A 16,289-nucleotide genomic window follows, 5' to 3' on the forward strand; every position below is an offset into this window, starting at 1 on the left:
CGGAATTATACCCAAGTGTCTGGACTGACTTAGAGGATATGAAAGAGAAACTTAGTTGGGTATGGAAAACTCTCTGTTAAACAGCCATCTACTTTATATCCTTCCTTGGAATGTTAAAAACATTTTTTCAAACTTTTGCCTAACACCTTAAAGACACTCATTTATCTTACTTAACAAATTTAGACCACTTGAGCATTTATAGGTAGATAAATTGTACATGTTAAAATATAGAAATTTTAAACTTTCCTAGACACACACTGAAGTAAATAGGACCCTTGATGACTGACCCAGTTTTAATCTTTACTACTGAGTTATTAAAACAAATATTTTCCCCCTTGGATAACGTATTAATTTCATGCAAAGAAGTTTTAATTTTTTTTCTTTCTTTCAGGATTTTTTTTTAGCAACAAATATTTAATTCTTCCTGTTTTCTTCTTCTTTTGTAGATTGCACCAGTAGAAAATGACAATAGCTATGATGAACTCAAAAGAGATGCTAAGATGTGTTTATCACTAATGTCTCAGGGATTGCTATATCCTCAACAAGTGCCTTTGGTACTCCAGGTGCTAAAACAAGTGAGTCTGATCTACATTGTTTAAATGAATGCACATCACTTTAAAACCTGTTGCGCTTGTTATTCATACAAGGTAACTTGAGTTAACAATTATGAAACAAAGTATTTCTTATTTCCTGACAGTGCTACATGTACAAAGGTCTTCTGCGGTTTTTGAAATGATTTGTTGCTTATATTCTTTGAGTCTGTATAGTGATACTGTTGCTAGTATAACTACTTTATTCGTTCATTTCTATATTAAAGTGGCATACATATCACCAAAATCATGATGAATGTTTAAGTACTTAGTTAAACTCTTGATTGCAGTACAGTAATTCGCTGTACACCAGCCAAAAAGGCAGCACTAATGAGACTGCTGACTGCTTTTGCTTTGTAATAAATTCCGTGTTAGTGTTTGGTCATCAGGAACAATAATCTGGAACAGAATTAACTTTGTAAATTGGCTTTTGTATCAGCTTCCAGGTTTGTTTGTTTGTTTTGTTTTTGCCAAGCAGAAATACATACTAATAAAGCATTGAACTCTTTATAAAGAAAGGATTGTTTGTTCACTAAAAATTATACCCGGTGTTTGAAAGTATAGTTATCTTAAGCAGAAAAATATTAAATTTACATTTAGGTTCCAATGAGTATAAATCCTGTAAGGGGAAAACACATGAATGTTATGAATGTTTAACATTTTGTTTTTAACAGAATACTATCACAAAAAAGCTCTGTTCCCAGTTTTATTTTTTTCATTTGTCAAATATTTGACCCAGATGGGGTGTAAAATTTATTTTAAGAGATAAAAATAAGTAAGGGTTTAGTAACAAGTCGACTTAAAATAAAAATGTCACTTTGAAAGGGACATAGTTAAGGCTAAGATTTAGTCATGGGTATTTTTAGTAAAAGTCATGGACCGGTCACGGGTAATAAACAAAAATTCACGGCCCCGTGACGTGTCCATGACTTGTACTGTATACCCCTACTTAATCTTGGGGGGCTTTGGGGGCACTGCTGGTGCTTGGGGAGGGCTCTGGGGACCTCTGTGGCAGACTCGCAGTCTTAGACGTCATCAACTGGAAATCTGTTCTACCTCAAAAACAAGTTGAAATGTAGTTTCAGAATGCAGCATGTTCTCTTGGGTCCCCCTCTTATTTTTTGTGGTTTTACAATGGTATTTTTCTGCTAAAATGTATGTCTATCCCACTTATAACTTTGTGAAAGACCCAAACAAATGAAAAGGAAAACAGACTATACAGAGAAATGGAGAAACTGATTGTATACAAAGTGCTATCAAATGCACAAAGTAAAAAAAAATTGAGCAAATAGATTTTTTCCTTGAAGCTTTCAACCTTCATCTACTCTAGAAAAATCACCCTTTGCTGAAAATGGGTGTCAGCAATGGATGCAGTCAAAGTGGTGGTACTAGTTCAACTTTCACCCATTGCTTACATCTTTTGTCAGTAACAAGCATTTTTTTCATAGTTAAAGTCCACTATACAGACCATTGCAATGCAAAGTTGAGCATAACTAACCTTTTTGGCCACATATAAAAGGCTGGTATCTGAGGTCATGAACAAATCAGAAGGAGTGATCTGTTTAGTTTCTCAGTTATATATCCAGTACTACAAATATTAAGTATTTAGATGCTTTTGAAATTTAGCCTAAAAGAACATAAACAAAACAAAGCTGACTATAAGGAGGGAAACAACTTTTATGAATAACTTGCTACAGTAGCACAAAAGGTTTAAGTAATGGTATATGACAATATTTAGAATAAATCAAATGGCTTGTCTACATGCCCTTGTTTTTAATTCTAACTGTTCAACCTTTGTTGCTTTACAGACAGCAAGAAGCAGTTCTTGGCATGCTAAGTACACAATACTGACCTACCTCCAAACTATGGTATTTTATAACCTCTTTATCTTCCTCAACAATGAAGAAGCAGTCAATGACATAAGATGGTTGGTTATAAAACTTTTGGAAGATGAACAGCTTGAGGTAAAAATGAAGTTATACCTATTCCCATGTATTTTGACTTTCAGTGAAAGACAGTGAATGTGAATAAAAGAAGCAGAACTGAATTTTTTTATATTTATATTTTTATATATATATCTAGTTTCTTGCCTCTTACTGTGTAACTTCATACAAAGAAAGAAAGTTTTCCATATTTAGCAGTAATAGAAAATGCATTTGTTTAGTTTCTTGAATATATATTAAAAATGCTAACTTGTATAGAATTATATTCTATATAAAATTATACTTTCAACAGGAAAACAAAATTATTCCAGAAGGCTTTTCATTAGCAGTAATAAAATGGCACAAGCCTCACAATGATTTCTGTCCTGTTTTAAATACAATTGGAACAGAGATAGTATCATTACAGTACTAAGGACATCATGGGTATGAGTAGAAAACTCAGCCTTCACATTTAAAATGCATTTCTACTCTAAAATCTGAGTGTGTAAAAATAACACTTTTTTACTCAGCAGGTGGTTCCTGTGTGTAGTTTCGGGGTAGCCGTGTTAGTCTGTATCCACAAAAACAACAAGGAGTCCGGTGGCGCCTTAAAGACTAACAGATTTATTTGGGCATAAGCTTTCGTGCATCTGAAGAAGTGAGGTTTTTTACCTACGGAAGCTTATGCCCAAATAAATCTGTTAGTCTTTAAGGTGCCACTGGAGTCCTTGATGTACCTGTGTGTATTCATTCACATCAGCTGACTATAGTGACAAAAGTAAGTTTTTACTACATTTGACTTAAGTTGGCAATCCTGGCTCTGCAGTATTATGAGTAAGTGAACTGGACGCTGTGTAGGCTCATACATCAGAAGTAAGTTTCTATTGCAGAACCAAATTCTGCCCTCAGTTCTGAATGTCTTCAGTAGAGTAGCACAGATATAATTTGAAGATAATGGAGTTGCACACATCTGAGGGCAGAATTTGTCTTGCAGAACTGTTATTACTGATGTGATGCATGAGTAATTTAAAAAACAAAAACAAAAAACCCAAGCCTGACTCAGATTCTAGGTTGAGTCTGCAGGACTGACTGTTAGAAAAAACATTTTTTTACTTTTAAATGGAAGTCACTGAAATATAGAAACATAACTTCACAATGGCCTTTTTATAAAGTTTATTTTCAGAGTAGAAATACACTTTAAATATCTTCCATTTATCACCACTATTGAAGTAATTTTTAGTTTTGTGTCTTTGAGAGATTATCAGTGTTACTAGGATTTTCCAGAAGTATAGTCGGACTGAGGCCATGTCTACACTACAAAGTTAAGTTGACATCGAGCCTCTGATTTACGCAAGTTGATCTTGCGTGTCAGCACTACGCTCATTGTGTCGGTGGAGTGCATCCTCACTAGCAGGGTTTGTATCAACGCACGGAGCACTGCACTGTGGGTAGCTATCCAACAGTGCACATAGCTAAGTGGAATTTTGGGTTGGGCTTGCAATGCCTTATGAGACCAAAACATTGGCGCAGTTGGTTATGGAAACAAGGCATTAGCCTCCCGTGATGCACTTACGTCCCTCCCTGAAATCAGTGGCAAACAAACCAAGCCTTTTTCGCAAGCCTGGGTTACCCGCGCAGATGCCATAGCATGATAAGCATAGACCCTGCTCAGTTGTACACTGTGGTTGTGAGCATTACAAACACCTTGCATCTTATCATGCAGTATTTACATAGCCGATATAGGAGCCACCATGCGGAGCAGTGTGATGCCACGCAACCAGCCCTGCTGAAAGACACAGAGCGGAGCAATTCACAGTTGCTCGTGACAGTCACGCGACACCTTGACAGGCTTGAGTGCCATTTCTGGACCCAGGAAACAAGCACTGACTGGTGGGGCCACATTGTTATGCAGCTATGGGAAGATGAGCAGTGGCTGCAGAACTTTTGATTGTGTAAGGCCACGTTCCAGGAACTGTGTGAAGAGCTTTCGTCAGCCCTGAAGCACAGCAATACTAAAATGAGAGTTGCTCTGACAGTGGAGAAGCGAATGGCGATAGCTGTGTGGAAACTTGCAATGCCAGACTGCTACCAGTCAGTGGGGCATCAGTTTGGAGTGGATAAATCTACCGTGTGATCTGTTGTGATCCAAGTTTGCAGGGCCATTAACAGACTTCTGCTAAGAAAGATAGTGACTCTGGGCAACATGCAGGATGTAGTGGATCATTTTTCCACGATGGGGTTCCCTAACTGCAGTGGGGTGATAGACAGAACGCATATCCCTATGTTGGCACCAGACCACCTTCCCAAAGAGTACATGAGGTGAAAGGGGGACTTCTCAATGGTGTTACAAGAGCTGGTGGATCACGGGTTGTTTCACTGACTTCAACATGGGATAGTCGGGAAAGGTGCATGACGCACGTATCTTTAGGAACACAGATCTGTTCAGAAAATTGCAAGCAGAGACTTTCTTTCCAGACTGCAAAATAACCATTGGTGATGTTGAAATGCCAATCGTGATCCTGGGAGATCCCGCCTACTCCTTACTCCCATGGCTTATGAAGCCGTACACAGGCAGCTTGGACAGTGATAAGGACCGATTCAATCATAGGCTGAACAAGTGCAGAATGGTGATCAAATGTGCCTTTGGACATTTAAAGGTCACTGGTGTTGTTTGCTTACTAAGTTAGACCTCAGTGAAAGCAGTTTCCCCATTGTTATTGCTGCCTGCTACGTGCTCCATAATATCTGTGAAACAAAGTGAGAAAAGTTTCTGCCGGGGTGGGGGTTGATGCAGATTGCCTGGCAGCCAATTTTGAGCAGCCAGACACCAGGGCAATAAGAAGAGCACATCGAGGGGCTTTGCGTCTCCATGAGGCTTTGAAAACCAGTTTCAGCAATGAGCCAGAGTAATGTGACACGTATCTGTGTTGTTTCTTATCAGACTGTCCCATCCATTGCATTTTGTCCCCTGTAAACTCCACCCCCACCAACCACCGTGTGTTGAATGAAGAAAGAGCTTTTTCTCGTCAATCCGTTAAGTTTTATTATGCACACAAACACAGAGAGACAGCTAAGAAAAGTAAGATAACCTGGGCAAAAGGGCTGATAACACTGTGGGGGGAGAAACAAGGAAAGCTTGCTTACAGATGCACTGCAATAACAATCAAAGGTGTGGGAATGGGCGCCTTCTGATCCTTGTAGCCTCCCCTGGTGTTGAGTGCCACGGATACCGAACTCCCCACCCCTCCCGCCTCATAGGACGGTTTGGGGAGGAGGATGTAGACCTGGGCGCTGATGGCAGCAAGTTCAGCATAGGGACTCTAGCATCCATCTGCCTTTCTTGAACCTCAACATGTCTGATTGCTCCTCCTTAATCTGCAGCATCTCTTTCTGTGTGACACACTCTTGTTCCCTGCATGCTCTCCTGTCCTCCCTGTCCATGTCCAGGTTCTCAGACAGTGTAGTCATCCATGCTCTGAGCTCCATCTTGTCACTCTCAGAGGTGCGCATTAACTCATTGAACATGTCCTCCCAAGTCTTCTTTTTCTGCCTTGTAATCTGGGAAAGTCTTTGTCATGGTGTGGAGGATGCGCCAATGGACAAGGTTTCAGCTGCAAGGAATGCAAAGCACTAGGGTAGTATTGACAAGGCATACATTGTTTCTGGTGCAAGGTTAATTTTTTTTATTAAAAAAAATACCCCTCAGTACACTTCACTGCAAGCCGCAATGTAATCACAACTGCTAGCTCTTGCAAGAGTCGGTTTGCTGCTCTAGCCATGGTGAGTACGGCCATGAGGAATGGGCGCGAGGTCTTGTGCAGCTGCTTTTGTGACACATCCTTGGGATCACAGGGTGGAACTTGAGAAAAGTCTCCTTTCCCTTAGCAACCTGGATAGTGCTTGAGGACAGGCACCAGTGTAAAGCTCCCCAAATAGTTTGTTTTTTACAAAAGCGACACCGGGGCGAAGGGAGACAAACAGGAAGCCACCACACACACCCTTTTTTCCCCCCCAATGCTGCTTGCAATACGTGGTGATCCCTTCCAACCACAACCACAGCACATTTGGGAAAGCATTGTTGTGTGAACCAGATTTCACTGAGGGGGTGGGAGGAGGGATAGTGAATTACTCGTTGAATTGTTTGCGCTTAAGGGCTAGCATTGAAAACTTCCCCCGTTTCCCCTCCGTGACCCTATGCGATATCACTTTCCTGAGGGTAACAGAGGTGGCAAGGGAGCAGATGCTGCAATCATCTGGGTACAAACCTGGTCCTTATGCTGCAATGCTGTGTGCTGCAATGATGCCAGCAGAGTTAATACTGGAGTGGTGTGGGAAAGTGTCCTACTGTGGTGGATGAAATAAGGCAGCCTTTCCCAGAAACCTTCTGCAAAGGATTGCAGAGTACAGTACCTCCATGAAAGCTTCCTAGAGATCTCCATGGAGGATTCCCGGGCCATCCCTCTGCACACAAACAGTCTTTGTCAGAGAGCACTCTCTGCATAGCTGGAGTGGCCACCGATACCCACTACACCTACTTTTTTGTTCAGATTAAACATAAAAAATAATAGCATGTAACCCCTCTAGTTTGATTGGCAATGTGTAGTCACCAGAGTTGCCTTCCCTGGTATTATGCTCTGCCATTTGGTCCCGTGAAGGAATGGGCTCCAGGGTTAAAAACATTCTTGGCCATCAGAGAGAATAGATCCTCCACTTGCCTGCCTCACATTCTCCTCCTCCTCCACTTCCCTGTCAACAGTGTCCTCCTCGTTGTTGCTTGAGGTCGCGTGGGGCTCCTGGGAGGTATCCATGGAGCGTTTTGGGGTAGTGATGGGGTCGCTGCTGAGAATCACGTGCAGCTCCTCATAAAAGCAGCATGTCTGTGGGGAAAAACCAGAATGACTGTTCGTCTCCCTGGTCTTCTGGTACGCTTGTCGAAGCTCCTTTATTTTCACGCAGTACTGCTGCATTTCCCTGGTGTAGCCCTTCTCCCACATGCTCCGCGCAATCTTGGCATAGATGTCAGCGTTTCTTCTGCTGGATCAGAGCTCTGCCTGCACAGACTCTTCTTCCCACACAGCAATAAGATCCACCATCCCCTGTGTACTCCATGCTGAAGTGCATTTGCGGCCTTGAGTCTCCAGGAGCTCTCCACACGATCTCTCCATGCTGATCAAACAGGAAATGAAAATTCAAAAGTTCCTGGGGCTTTAACTCCTGGAAGCCAATTCATTCAAATTACACAACGCAGTGTCTACGCTATCTCCATGTCGACGTGTGGATGTCGAATCAAGCACTACGCCTCTCACAGAGGTGGAGCACAGAAGTTGATTTTATGGGCCCCTTAGGTCGGCGAAAGGGACTGGGTAGTGTAGACATAAATTATTAGATCGACTTAACACAGCTTATGTCGACCTAAGTTTGTATTGTAGACCAGGCCTGAGTCAAATCTGGTCAAAGGACTGAATTTTCAGACTCAAAATTAATTTTCTTTCTTCAAGTGCTTGCTCATGACCATTCCAATTAGGTGTATGCTCACCCCGAACACCGCTGCTGGAAAGTTTTTTCTCTCAGTGGTATCCGTTTTGTCAGCTCTGGTGCCTCCTGTAGTCGTGCCCTCATATCGCTGGTATATAGGGCCTGGCCACACCCTCAGTTCCTTCTTACTGCCTGTGACAGTCGCTGGAACTGCTGCTTGTCCTTGCATTTTTCCTGCAAGTACCTCTCACAGTCGACTTTGTTGATTATATATAAATAGTTCTTTATCTTCAGTTTCAGTTAGTTAGTAGCGGACCCCGCTTAGCGGGGTTAGCCCTTCCCCGGCACCGGGTATGCCTCGGTCCCCGTGGTTCAAGCTTGTGTGTCTTGCCATAAGCCGATGTTGGTTAGTGACTTGCATTCCAGCTGCCTTAAGTGTCTAAGGGAGGTTCATGTTCAGGAGAGTTGTAGGATTTGCAAGAGCTTCAGACCCAGAATGAAGAAGGACAGGGACACTAGAATCAAGTTCCTCCTTATAGAGGCAGCGCTTGGTCCCCCTTTGGACCTGAGTCATGTTGACCAAACACTGAATACTTTCACTTCAGTATGAAGTGCCCTGTCGTCTCTAAGGGAGATACAGTGCTATTCCACTATGGGCTGAGACTCCTAGCATTGACACTCCTCTCCAGTGCCAAGGAAGACAACTCTGGCACAGAACTCTCGACACTGCTCTCCATCACCAATGCCGAGTAAGAATCAGAGAGAAACTGGCCTGGGAGCATTCCCCAACCTCAAGGTCTGCAGGGCATATTGATGCTGACAGAGTGCGACTCATGCCCGGCCATTCGGAGACACCAGCGGTGCGTGAGGTACTGTTGACTCCAGCCCGGGAAGGGCACCATTGAATCCAGCACCTTTGGACTCTCCGCCAAGAGTGAGTCATCGGAGTTCGACAGCCCTGGTGCTACCATCCACACCGGAGGCTTTTGAGACAGTGAGGGAGTTAATGTCAGTCCCAGTACCACAATCTCCCACCATTTGGGAGCTAACACTAGCAGCACCAGAGACGAAGGCCGCTGCAACACCGAGACCCCAGGTGCCATCAAAGGGCAAGCTAGCCATGATGTCACAGCATCAGTCACCTCCCTCCCGGCATCGTTCTCCCGCAGGAGCAGACACCACTCCAATCGGCAATACCCAATGGCTGAGATGAGTCAGAGTATCCCGCCAACATCCTGGCCACCAGTGCAGTGGTAGATGCCACTATAGTGGCCATTCTGCAATCTCTGGACTTTTCAGCCAGTCCAGGGTCCACAGTCCCAGAGGTCCTACTCTGTTGTATCAGAGTAAAGAGCTCCCGCACCACCTACCTTGCAGCAAGGACCAAGCATTGGTGCCAAGCCTGGTACCAAACTGCAAAACCCAGCACCACAGGACCCAGCCACTGCAGAGGGCAAGGAACAAGGCCCCTACCGATACAGGCATCCTCCTCCTCCTCCCCCAATGAGTTGGTGGCGGGGACAAGTATGGCGCCTTCCCAGGACCACTACAGGGTATACTAGGAGCTCCTCAGGAGCGTAGCCCGGAGCGTAGCCCGGTGGAGCAGATCTCTGACTCTTTCCATGCCCTGGTAGACATCTTAGCAGCTTCAGGGTCATCGCGGGTGGCTCTGCCTTGGAACGATACCATTTTGGACCCCATCAAGGCCTTATGGCAGATTCCTGCATTCCTCCAACCTACTGCAAAGAGGACAGAGAGAAAGTACTTTGTCCCTCCCAAAGGGTACAAATTTCTGTACACACATGCCCCACCGGGCTTGTTGGTTGTTTCGGTGGTAAATGAGCGTGAGCAGCAAGGGCCGACTCCCAAGGCCAAAGATGCCAAAAAACGAGACCTTTTTGGCAGGAAGGTGTACTTCAGCTGGCGGCCTCCAGCTCAGCAAACCCTCCTGAGCCAATATGATTTCAACTCCTGGAGTGCAATAGCGAAATTCAAGGAGTTTATGCCTCAGGAGTCATGAGGCGAGTTCTCAGCCCTAGATTTAGAGGGGAAATCGGTGGCAAGGAAGTCACCTTCAGGCAGCTTTGGATGTGGCAGACTCTTCAGCCCAATCCATGGCTTCAGCTGTGATCATGAGAAGAAGCTCATGGCTTCAGTCCTTGGGGTTGCCCTGTGAGGTGCAGCAGACTGTGCAGGACCTTCCGTTTGAAGGCAAGTTGCTCTTTTCTGAGCAAACGGACTTCAAGTTGCATAGTCTGAAAGACTCCAGAGCCACCCTGAAATCCCTGGGGTTGCATATATCGGCTCCTGCCAGGAAGCACTCTAAGTCCCAATCGACAGCCCCCTTCTACCAACCACAGCAGAGACAAGACTATAGCAGGAGATGGAGTAGAGGCTATAAGAGAAGTCCTCTGTCGCAGTCCTAGTCTGTCCCGGTGCCTGCCTCCCTCTTCCTCCTCCCGCGCCCTCCTCCCCTGCGCCCTCCCGAGACAATCTGCAGGGTCTAAGCAGGACTTTTGATGGGATGTACCAGGACAATATGTGGATCTGATTTCTCCTATATTTGTGGACCGGTTAGGATTACAGGCGTGCTTCTATCAGGCGTGAGCCCGCATTACCTCAAATCTCTGGGTGCTACGCACGATAGAACTGGGATATACCCTTCAAGTCAATTGTTCACCTCCTTCCCACTCTCCCTTCCCGTCCCTCTTCAAGGACCTTCTCACAAGCTACTTCTGGCCCATAAGGTGCAGTCGCTTCTAAGGGAGGGAGCAGTGGAAGAGGTTCCACTGGAGCTAAGGGGGTCAGGAGCTCTACTACATTTGAACTGCTGGCAATGTGCTCTCTGCTCTATCTGTTCTGGAAGGTGTCCTCCCTGGCCACCATTACTTCAGCCAGAAGGGTCTCAGAGATCCAAGCCCTTACTTCAAAACCACCATACACAGTCTTTTTCAAGGACAAGATGCATCTGCGGCCCCATGCGGCCTTCCTGCCAAAGGTGGTCTAACAATTCCGTAGTAACCAGGATATCTTCCTATCCTATTCGTTCTAAGAAGCCACATGCTAACAGGGAGGAACAGACACTCCATGCGCTGGATGTTAGGCATGCACTAGCGTTTTACATAGAAAGGACTAAACCCTTTTGGAAATCCACTCAGCTCTTTATAGCCATTGCAGAGTGAAAGGCCGGCCAGTCTCAGCACACAGAATCTCATGGTAGATCACTTCCTGTATCCACACATGCTACAACCTAGCAAAGGTCCCAGCTCCTCCACTGACAGTCCTTTCTACAAGAGCCTCAAGCATCATCGGCTGCGTTCGTGGCCCAAGTTCTGATTCAGGACATTTGTAGGGCAGCGACATAATCGTCAGTCCACACTTTTGCATCCCACTATGCCATCACCCTGCAAGCTAAAGACAATGTGGGTTTCGGCCAAGCAGTGTTACAGTCAGTGTGCCGATGAACTCCAAACGTTCCACTGCAGCTGCTTGGGAGTCACCTACATTGGAATGGACATGAGCAAGCACTCTAGAAAAAATGGTTATTAGCCTTCTGTAACTACTGTTCTTCGAGATGTGTTGCTCAATGTCCATTCCAAACCTCCCCTCCCCCCCCCCCCCACCCTTTCGTTGGAGTTAGCTGGCAAGAAGGAACTGAGGGGGCAGCAGGTCGGTGGTACCCTATATACCACCGCTATGAGGTGTGACTCCAGGGGGCACCAGAGCCAACCCACCCGATATCACTGAGGGGAAAACTTTCCGGCAGCGGTGTTTGGAGCAAGTAGACACCTACATTGGAATGGACATGAGCAACACATCTTGAACAACAGATACAGAAAGTTAGTAACCGTTTTTTTTCAAGTTCCTAAGTAACTTAAATGCATCCAGCTTAAAAGCCAGATGTTGATTTGAGAAAACATAGCATCTCATTGGAGAACAGATAGGCCATCAGTATTCTGACCATCAAAGCAGTATTCTGTATATTAGAAATGTTGAGAAATTTGGCTTCTAGGAAACTACTAATGCTCAGGATGCACAAATCAAAGAAAGTCAAACTCAAATGGTGATTTTCATGTATGTGTGCTCTTGAGAGCACTAGTGGGCATGAATGTGAGGTGCATTACAAAGAGTGTTCATGGGAACCACAAATGTTTATCAGCAGGGCTTCTAATTTGTGAAATTCTTCTTCTCAGTAAAACTTTTTAAATAATGTATTGGTTATATTAAAAAGCGTTCTATGAAATCACATGGGTGATGTGTAATATATAATTTACAGTGCAGAATCATAGTGAGAAATGTTAATGTTTCAGCCAGAACTGAGCCCTTTCACCTCTGGTCCCCAAATACCACTTCGTTCTGTCTCTTATTTGCAAAGGACAACTTATCCATAATGCCTAACTAAAAGTTCATTTTCATGTAACATGTTTCTCTTCCTGGAAGGGCAAGAGGATGCTCTTGTGTAAAATCTGTTTAAAATGGGGGTCAAAAGTCTCACTATTATGAAAATCTAAGCTGTGAAAGGTGAATTGCAAGTAATTTTTAAAACATAAATATAGAATTAATATTTCAAATTGTGTGAGATTGCACCTTGTATTTAAAGAACAGCACTTTAACCCTCTGCTCCCAGTGCACTGGCTCCATTCTCCAGCAGGTCTCTTCGATGTCACTACATGTTATAGTATTACAGTAAAACAAGAGCTGTGAGCCTATATAACTTGTTATCCTTACTAATCAAAGCATTCATCACATTATCCCACGTTTACATAATTTACAAAAATTGCTGTTCACTTTTAATAGTTAAATAGATTTGCAAATAATTAGATAAAACATATGTCCTTGAACTGCGAGGTAGAAATCAGCAAAAGCTATTTTGTGTAATAATCTCTTGCAATCATGTTGTTACCATGGAAACCTTACTTTACTGTAGCAGTAATCTTGCTTTTTCATTATAAGAATTGGCAAGTTCCCGTATGTTTCAGTAATTACCATAGCATTGCTTTCATCGTGTTATGTTTAATGAGAAGGTGATTTCAGTATAGAACCTCATTTCTAATAGTCTGTATACCTTGTCTCTCTGTTCTGGGCTGAAACGTGACAGACAAGTTCTTAGTTCTGAAGTGAATTTTCAGGTTATTTTAAGTAAAAATGCTAAAATTTTTGGTTTTCCCCGCCACTTCTTTTGCCTCTCTCTTAATGGACTTTTTAAATTTCTAGTATTATTGATGGGTTCCTCAGGAATCACTTCCACAGTTCTCAGCTCAGCCCTCATGTTTGCAGTTTTGTTGTAGCTGTGTTGGTCCCAGCACATGAGAGAGACATGGTGGATGAGGTAATATCTTTTTTTGGACCAACTTCTGTTGCTTGAAGGGACAAACTTTCAGGCTTCATAGAGCTCTTCCTCAGGTCTGGAAAAGGAATCTAGCATGTCCAAGCTAAATGCAAGGTGGGACAGACTTAGCATAAGCACTTTGTAGATGACCACTTGAAATGAAATGGGCAATTAACACCTCTGCAGTGCAGGACAATGGCGGGTACATAGGCAGCAGGGTGTGTTACAAGTTGTTGTAATGGGCCATAAAACCCATGTCCTAGGCTTTGTCTATACTACACAGTTCTGTTGACAAAAGTCAGGTTTTGTCGTCAAAGCAGTGGAGGTATGCACACTACAGTGCTACTTCTGCTGACAAAACTCTCTTGTTTTGCCCAAAAAATAAAACCACCTTGACAAGAGGCGTAGAACTTTTTGTGACAAAGTTACATCAACAAAGTGCCAGTGTAGATACCCCACTTGTTTATGTCGCTGTAAATGACCTCCAGAAGATATCCCACAATGCCTAACCTGACCACTCTCATTAGCAGTTCAAACTCTGCTGCCCTACACCCAGGTACATAGGCATCCGCCCCTCCCCCTTTAAAGGCCAGGGAATTTTTAAATTCCACTTCCTGTTTGCTTAGTGTGGACAGCTCCATGAAGCAAATGCTCTCCCGCTTGGAGCACACCTGAATTGCTGGATTTGCTGGCACTGTGGCGAGAGGAGGCTGTGCAGTCCCAGCTCCGCTCCAGTCATAGGAACTTTGATACCTATGGGCAGATTTCTCGTGGCTTGTTGGATAAGAGCTACGAACGGGACACGCATCGGTGCTGTGTGAAGATAAAGTAGCTGAGGCAGGTGTACCAGAAGGCAAGGGAGGCAAACCATCGCTCTGGTGCTGCACCGAAGGCCTGCCACTTCTATAAGGAGCTGGGTGTCACCTCAGCAGCGACCCCACCTTCATTGCCAAGAGACCTGGGGATACTGTGGGGGGGCGGGGGGGACTGGAGACAGCGGACAGCAGACTCAACCCTAAGGACAAAGTGGTGGACAAGGGGGTCGAGTTGGATGACAAGATGGGACAGTTGACCGGGTTGTCTAGTACCATGGTGAGCCAGGACCTCTTCTCCACCCAGGGACAGTGAGAAAGTGATTGATATGTTAAGAGAGGTATTTTACAATAATGATTCTTTGCTGTGTGTGAACTAACAATCATACTTCTGTAGAAGCACAAGAAACAATACACAGATGTGATATTCACAAATCGGCAGAGCGCCTCTGCCAGATAAGGAAGTGACCAAGGCGGAGCAGAGAGGACATGATCCAAGGGGTGCTTCAATCCTCAGAAGCCATAAAAAGAGAACGCAGGGAGTGGAGAGAGACCCTGAAGGAAAAATTTAAAATGGAAAGGCAGGACAGAAAGAAGAGTGAGGAGTGCATTGTAAAGGACCAGGAGCGGATGATAAAAGCGATGGAGGAGCAAACAGATGTTGAAGTCCCTAATCACTCTCCAGGCAGAACACATGCATGCTTCCCTCCCACCTCAGCTGATACAGAACTGCTTTCCATGCCCTCCCCAAACTCCTCCCTTGCAACTTCCCGGAACATCTCAGTACCCCATTCACGCCACCCCCATCGGTCAGCTTCCAAAATGATAGCTGGACTTGCACACAGCTACGAAAGTCTATACTGCCCTTCATTGTTATCTGCCTTCCCACCAAGCCTTTCATGTGTGTTGTTAATTGGTATTTAATAAAAACAAACTCTCTGAAAGATAACCAATCTTTATTTGTCTCCTACATGTGGTGGTTGCTGTTGTTAATGATACATAGTGGTGATCATTTGCTGACTACAAATCCCAGTCAGGAATTATCACAATTTTCATGCAAGTCAGCAAGTTAACAAAGCATGGCAGAATGCTGTATAGAAAGACTTACATAACTAGGACTCATTATCAAAATATCGCCTCAAAACCTCCCTGATTCAAATAGCCCCCAGTTGTGCCCCTCTAATAGCGCTGGTATCTGTCTGCTCCATTCCGGGGGAAACTTTTCACCCTTAGCCTCACAAATATTATGGACCATCAGCACGCTGCTATGACCATGGGAATGTTTTCCTCGTTTTGGTATAACCTGGCATAAAGTCAGCATGAGTGTACTTTTTAGTCTGCCAAAGGCGCATTCCACAGTCCACTGTGTTCAGCTGCTCCATGAATGCCAGAAGTAATCTGGTGGTGGTTCTTTCCATGACACACAGCAGGTCAGGCAACTCTGATTCCTGTTCAGATTGGGTGCTTATGATATACTGCATGACTATCTGCAGTGTATTCATAACAGTGACCACAACAGTAGAGAGTGGCGCGGGATCATCCTTTCACACAAAGATGGCGGGTGCACAGTAAACAGGCCATTGAAAAATGCTGCAAAATGCAGTCGGAAGCCCGTGAATGCTGGGACAGAAAGAACTGCATCATGGGACGATCCACTCCGCTGTCCCACAACTCCTAGCTGCAGAAGGTGTCAAGTAGGACCGTGCACTGCTCTCCTTGTCGATGCTGCAGTACCAAGTGTGGATGCACTCTGCTGACAGAAGGAGCATAGTGTAAACATGCACAAGCAATTTAATAATTCCCATTTTGATTGTTGGCTTAACTTGCATCGACAAAACTCTGTAGTGCAGACAAGGACCGAGATGGTCTCTCTGTGAAACTTGAAAGCTTGTCCCTTCCACCAACAGAAGTTGGTCGAATAAAAGATATTACCTCATCCACCATATTCTTTTTAGGTATCATGGTAGATGACCAAGGAGCATAAACTCTAGTGTAATACCATGGCTCAGGATCCTTGGAAGGATCCTTGGAGAAATATAGAGTAAAAGTAGGGAGGTGATATTGCCTGTAGCGTTGATGAGACCACTACTGAAATACTATATCCACTTCTGGTGTCCACACTTAAAAAGGATGTTGGGAAAAGTTGAAAAGGATTCAGGGA

At 44.3% G+C, this 16,289-nt stretch overlaps 1 protein-coding gene across 2 annotated transcripts in view; it reads left to right on the forward strand.

The window, feature by feature from the left end:
- PSME4 (proteasome activator subunit 4) overlaps positions 1–16,289 on the forward strand; it is a 222,208-nt gene that overhangs the window by 190,684 nt on the left and 15,235 nt on the right. For both annotated transcript variants that reach the window (XM_005307349.5, XM_005307350.5), the window contains 2 exons: positions 447–575; positions 2,399–2,554. In XM_005307349.5, the coding sequence (XP_005307406.2) occupies positions 447–575; positions 2,399–2,554 (285 nt within the window). The remainder of the gene's footprint in view (positions 1–446; positions 576–2,398; positions 2,555–16,289) is intronic.

The sequence above is a fragment of the Chrysemys picta genome, chromosome 3 (genome assembly GCF_011386835.1).
Source record: "Chrysemys picta bellii isolate R12L10 chromosome 3, ASM1138683v2, whole genome shotgun sequence".
NCBI lineage: Eukaryota > Metazoa > Chordata > Testudines > Emydidae > Chrysemys > Chrysemys picta.